The sequence below is a fragment of the Echinops telfairi genome, unplaced genomic scaffold (genome assembly GCF_000313985.2).
Source record: "Echinops telfairi isolate 266 unplaced genomic scaffold, ASM31398v2 ScPeMD7_23;HRSCAF=83, whole genome shotgun sequence".
Lineage (NCBI taxonomy): Eukaryota > Metazoa > Chordata > Mammalia > Afrosoricida > Tenrecidae > Echinops > Echinops telfairi.
In genome coordinates, this window is record NW_022103920.1 from 27,905,389 (window position 1) to 27,911,388 (window position 6,000).

General features: G+C 44.2%; 1 protein-coding gene across 1 annotated transcript in view; it reads right to left on the minus strand.

The window, feature by feature from the left end:
* Positions 1 to 5,917, minus strand: part of CFTR (CF transmembrane conductance regulator) — a 180,504-nt gene extending 174,587 nt beyond the window's left edge. The window contains exon 1 of the mRNA XM_045288937.1: positions 5,852 to 5,917. Within this exon, the coding sequence (XP_045144872.1) occupies positions 5,852 to 5,904 (53 nt within the window). The 5' untranslated portion in view covers positions 5,905 to 5,917. The remainder of the gene's footprint in view (positions 1 to 5,851) is intronic.
* Positions 5,918 to 6,000: the final 83 nt, after the last annotated feature.

Consider the following 6,000-nt stretch of genomic DNA (forward strand, 5'->3'; position numbering starts at 1 on the left):
ATAAAAATGATTGGAATACATTTCAAAACCTTGAAGGAACTTAAAAACTGGCCAAATTAGTAGAAAGAAATTTAAATATATATAAGGGGGCTTTGAAAGTTCATGGAGACATTCCCATTATTTTTTTCACTCCACTTTTCCAGGAACTTATTGAAGCCCTCTGATACACACCCAGACAGACAGACAGACAGACAGTCATATGATATAAAAGATGTAGTTGTAGAATTTAGTTTAGAGAGTTAAAAAATCACAATGAACACGTATCCTGGATTGACAGTTTTAAGTTCTATCACACAGAGCACGACCAACCAAAGCATGGTGGCTAGGGAGGAAGACTGGGAATGTGGTGTAGAGTCAACATGTGCCAGTGTTCACAAACTCTGAGGGCCTCTGCTCCAGGAGACAAAGCCACCAGAGGGGTGTGACACTCTGGGCTGACCTCACTGGGTGGCATGTGCCCAGGGACTGACAGCCATGAAGGCTCTCAAGGAATTCAGGCACCCTGGACAAGGATGCCTCTCACTGCAGGGCCATACATGGGCCATCTAGATTATACATCATTTCTTTGGATTTAGCTAGCCTCCCCCTTGTCTGAGTGACAAGTTTGGGTTTCCTGAAATGCAGGACCAGAGGGACTTTTGTTTGAGAGGCCATGAAGGCTCCCTTAGCAACATTTTTATGAACACCATCAACAAACTGCAAAAAGAAAACATTGTTGCCACCCCAATTTTAGACTTCCCCATGCATGGCACAGATGTAAGTTAAGGGTAAATATAAAATACAGAAGATGATTATTTTCTTTTTTACAATATGCCACAATTTGTGTATCCAAACAAATGTGGTTCTCATCAAAATAATCATCTTGATGGATGTTTTTCACTGGGTATGTGCTATAATTATGCTTCCACTGCTCAGCGCACTTATCCTCAAAACACTCTTGTTTCCCTCGGTCTTTCGAGCTGGCAGTGTGCTCGTTGGAATGAAATACATGAACGTGGGCAGCACTTGACTATGAAAGTGTATCATGAACAAAGGAGGAAAGAAACTCTATGTTTTCGGAATGGATTTGATTTTACGATCTAATCAAAAGTCAGTTATAAGCAAGTCCAAATGAGCAGGCTGGGCAATATAATTTTTTTAATCTAAAGAGAATGATGTCTATAAAACAATGACTATAAAACAATGAAGGAGTCCCACTGGCACAATAGTCAGGACTTGGCTGCCAACCAAAAAGTCAACGGTTTGAACCCAACCCATGGTTCTATGAAAGAAAAGCCCAGCCCATCTGCTCCTATGAGGGTTACACTCTGTGGGACAGCTCTCTTTGGCCTCTCGGATCACTGTGCATTGGGAGCAGCTCAACGGCACCCAATAACAACATTACGTAGTGAAGCTAGCATACGCCGGTATACCGTTAGCACCCGTGATCTGTCCTGTGAAACAGGGTGGTCGTGATGTGGTGGCCGTGTAAACACCATCATGGAAGCCCACTCCCAGTCTTCCTTGTTGCCACGCTTGCTGCTACTGCTGGAGCTGCTGGTGGAAGTCGGAGGAAGAAGTGTTGGCGGCCACGGAGGACATGAAAAGCTTCGTGAGAGGAAGGCAGTAGGGTGGCAAAGGAGAGCACCCAGCGCCACCTGCCCTTCCACCCACCTGAGCGTCAAGAGGAGACCACACCCTGCAGCTCCTGCTACTACTGTCCACCTGCCCACTGGACAAAGCTTGGAAGCCTGTGCACAGAGCTATGTCCCCTGCCTCACCTGCCTGTATCTCATCGTGGGTCAGCGCTGCAAGACTCGGGGGTTGGGGCCTTTAAAACTATTAGAGAGAAATCATCAGAAAAAGGAAAGCTGTTGTCTCTTAAAAAACAAACAAACAAAAAGATTAAACACTATGGGACCATGGCTGTATATGCAGCTGGATATTGCCCGAATAGACATTAAACAATGCAATCCTGCATTTCTGAAAAGAAATTACCAAACCATTTTTTAAAGAAATTAGAAAAACAAAACCGAGACTCAAAGCACCTTAATCAAAGGGATGATATTTGCATTAACATCATTTTTAATTTTTATTGGCAGCTATATTGAACTACTGCACCCATTCTGTCGTATACCTTCTAGTATATTCATCCTTAAATCGCTCAGTACACAGTGTTAGATAGTTACAAAAGTATCCTAGATAAGCGTGTCCTGAGACTTAGAATATGCCATTCTGTTCTGCATTTCCACCTTGGGTCTTAACATTCTTTCTTCATTGGCCCTAAAACTGCCTCATCCTTCTCCCAGGGAATGGCTCAAATACAACCCAAGCACTTACCCACTGTGCCACCAGGGTTACTGAGCTGTTGGTACACATATGTAAATGCATCCCAATGGGATATGAGTCATAAATCCTATGCAAATGCATCTCCTCTATTGTAAAAAACACCTTCCTGTTACATAAATATTGCTTTCATAATATCTTCAACCAAACACACTTGTTTTCCATGGTATTCATAAACTGCTTAAGATAATTATAGTGACATTCTTTTAGGTTATATTTATTTTTAAAAGAAGACTCATGTATTAGCATTAGGACAATTCAGAGTCATTCAAACTCTACGCTTAGCATAAATTCCATGCAAGATTAAGAAAATGCTTTGTTGTTGGTTTTTTCCCCCTAAACTGTATTCCTGTACTCCTTTTCCAGTAACAAAATGTAGACAATGGGAAAGATAATTAATGTCAGCCCAAAGCACAACAAACTTACTCCTTTCATGTTCAGAAAGTTTACTACTAAGTCATTCAACAGCATCCATGAGACCATATGATTTCTTTCCGCTATAGCTGGTAAGGTCATGTGAGAGGAGATCTTGCCCAAATTAAATTCTCACATAACTATTGCCATTGAGTTGAATCTGACTCATAGCAACCCTATACTGGTGGGTTTCAACCATCAACCTTGTGGTAAGCAGTCCAGTGCCTAACCCACCGTGTCACCAAACACTCCCCATGCACTGCCGGGAAACAGATTCTCACTCAAAACAACCACAGAGAGCCCTGTGGGTTTCCAAAATGGTAACTCTTCACGGGAATAGAAAGCCTCATCTTTCTTCTGTGGAGCAACTGGTGGTTTCAAACTATAGACCTTGCAATTACCAGCCTAACACATAACCCACGACAGCAGGTCTCTTTACAGTGCTACCAAAACCAAAACCAAATTCCCTGTCGCTGAGTAGATTCAGACTCATTGAGGCCCTTATGAGAGGCAAGAACTGTCTCTGCAGGCTACTGAGATGCCAATAACTCTTTGCAGGAGTAGAAAGCCTCGTCTTTGTCCCGAGGAGGGACTGGTGGTCTCAAACTGCAAAATTTGGGCTGAGCAGCTCATCCGGTAACCACTCTCCCACCTGGGGCTCTAGGGCTCTTTAAATTCTCATCCGAAATCCGTTCACTGCCATGAAGTCAATTCCTACTCAGATTGACCCTACAGGACAGAATAGAATGGTCCCTATGGGTTTCCGAAATTAGAACTCTCTATGGGAGTAGAAAGCCTTCTCTTTCTCCTAACAAGCGGCTGGTGACTTTAAACTGCTGCTCTTGTGCTTAGCAGCCTGACCAAATAACTTACTACCACACTAGGTCTCCTACGTTCTCACCTAGGCCTGTTAATTTCATATATAGACTGATAATCACAAAACTGAATTCACCAAAGATGAATCAAGATATACAAAAGGGGTGTATTGTGAAGAATTTTAAGATAGAGTAAATAAGAAGAATAGGTTAACATTTACTGGGCTAGAACTATAATAAGCACATTCCCAGCTGATTAACCCCTAGGACATGGGTCGTATGAGACACCAAGCCTTAGAGGTCAAGTCACAGAGACTCAGAGAGGTTAAACAGCTTGCCTCACGTCACACAGCTACTAAGCAGTAGTTCTGGAATTACGAATCAAAGCAGTGTGAACTCAAAGCTTCCTGCCACTTATGGGAACAAAGCCATATGGGCTTACCCAGAAGGAAGTTTATAATCACCAGGACTTTAGACGATCTTCAGTTCCTATTTATAGTGTGAACTTAACTTTTTTGAAAGCACACACCTATTCTTAGAGCAACTTGTTATGAAATAGTTTGGAGAACGTGGATGAGTATGCTCTTAACAAATTTAAGTCACCATTGAAATATATTTATTTCCCAATCAAGCAGAAGGCATTTTTGATCTATGCGATGACATAAAGGGAGGGGAAACTTACTTCGATAGATCAACAAGCATGTACTTCAGTGTTTCTTTGTACTTCAAATTTACAAGCACCCATGTAAGTTCATTCTTTGAAAACTATTTCTACACAGATCAGCATTTAGAGTTCTCAAAATGTTCTACTAAAGACTCTATGATTTGCACTCATCTGCATTCTGATTAACCAGCTGCCATCTGGTCAATTTTGATGCATACTGAACCTGTAGGACAGAGGAGCTCTCTCCCACAGGGTTTCCAAGGCTACAATCTTTATGGAAGACAACTTTCTCATCTTTCTCCTGCTGCTGGTGGCTTCCAACTACCGACCTCTGTGTTAGCAGCCAACCCAGCACCTAACCACTTCGCTACGAGGGCAACAGTGATTTGGTGAAGTGGTAGAACAATAGCTCGCTAGACAAGCCCCTTTTATTGATGGAGTAACCACACACACAGTGATTCCAAAGAATAAAGTCCTTCTCTCCCATCCACAGGGTGGTGCTCTCATTCAAGGCCAAGTGGCCTCTCTTTTAGTACCTGCCTCCCAGGCTTCACTGCACTGGCAGAGACCAGGGCATGAGAAAAAAGTGAAAGCCGATCGCCCTCCCCACACACAAAGCTATGTGCGTTCTGACAATGTATTTGTCTTTTCTGGTACTTAAGTATGCTGATTCACAGGAGAAGTATGAGTCAGGCTATATCCCATGAGAGAGCTGTAGCTATTCATTGATACAGTGTACTGAAAGGATCCAAGGGGATTCAGTCTTCAAAGAACACTTCAGACTTGAAATGCTACATCGAATTATGCTTTGCTTAAGACTGAATTCTATTTTTAAGTCTCACTAATGGAAGTTTGCAAGCTTTGATAGCTCTTGACATGAAAAGTTGGATGAAAGTACCATTTGTTAAATGTGAGCTGGATAGATCTTCAGTATCTATCCTCGTGGCTCAACATCGGATCCTTCTGACTCCCTGTTAAAATGACTAGTTCACCGAAGTGGCTTTTTCGAAAAGGAAAACTATTTCAAAGGATGTGCCTTCACTCTTAACAGGAAGAATAAGGAATTGTGGCCAACAGTGCCATGAGATTGACTGGGTATCCCAACAACCAAAAACTTTACCGAAAGTCCATGCCGCCGCTGCCGCCACCCCAAAGAAATTAAGAAAAATGCAAGCAACCAACGCTGTCTGCGCGCCTCCTACCCGCCAGTGTGTCGAGGAAGATACCCTTGCAGGGTAGGGACAAGTTTGCAAAGCCGTGGGCCAAAGTGAAAAATGTGCTATGGACAACTTCATAATGTGTAGTTTCTAGAAAATCAAACAGAATCGTTGCACAAGAGCCCATTTGGATCTTGAAGCCTGACTGTGGGTTACCAGGAGCCCACCCTCCCGGTGCTCTCTAGCCCAGCAATGTTTGGGTCATCCGTGCATCCCTTCCTTCGTGCTTTCTAGTTCATTCCACGGGAATCACCTTTTCATAACGATGGTGCGCTAGCGCATCTTCTCTTCACCCTCCCCCCACCCCCCACCCCCAAAAGTGATCCCTCTCCCCCCCAAACCCAGCCCGGGCACACGCCCCCACGCCGGTCTGGGCACGTGTCCTCCCTCCACTGGGCGAGCCACCCCTCCCTCACCTGAAGAAAAGTTTGGAGATGACGCTGGCCTTTTCCAGGGGCGACCTCTGCATGGTCCCGCGGGGCGCCCGATCCCTGCCGGGCTGGCCGGGCTCGCGCTCCTAGTGGCCAGACTCGCCCTACTCCGCGCGGTGCCGCCCGCTCGCCCC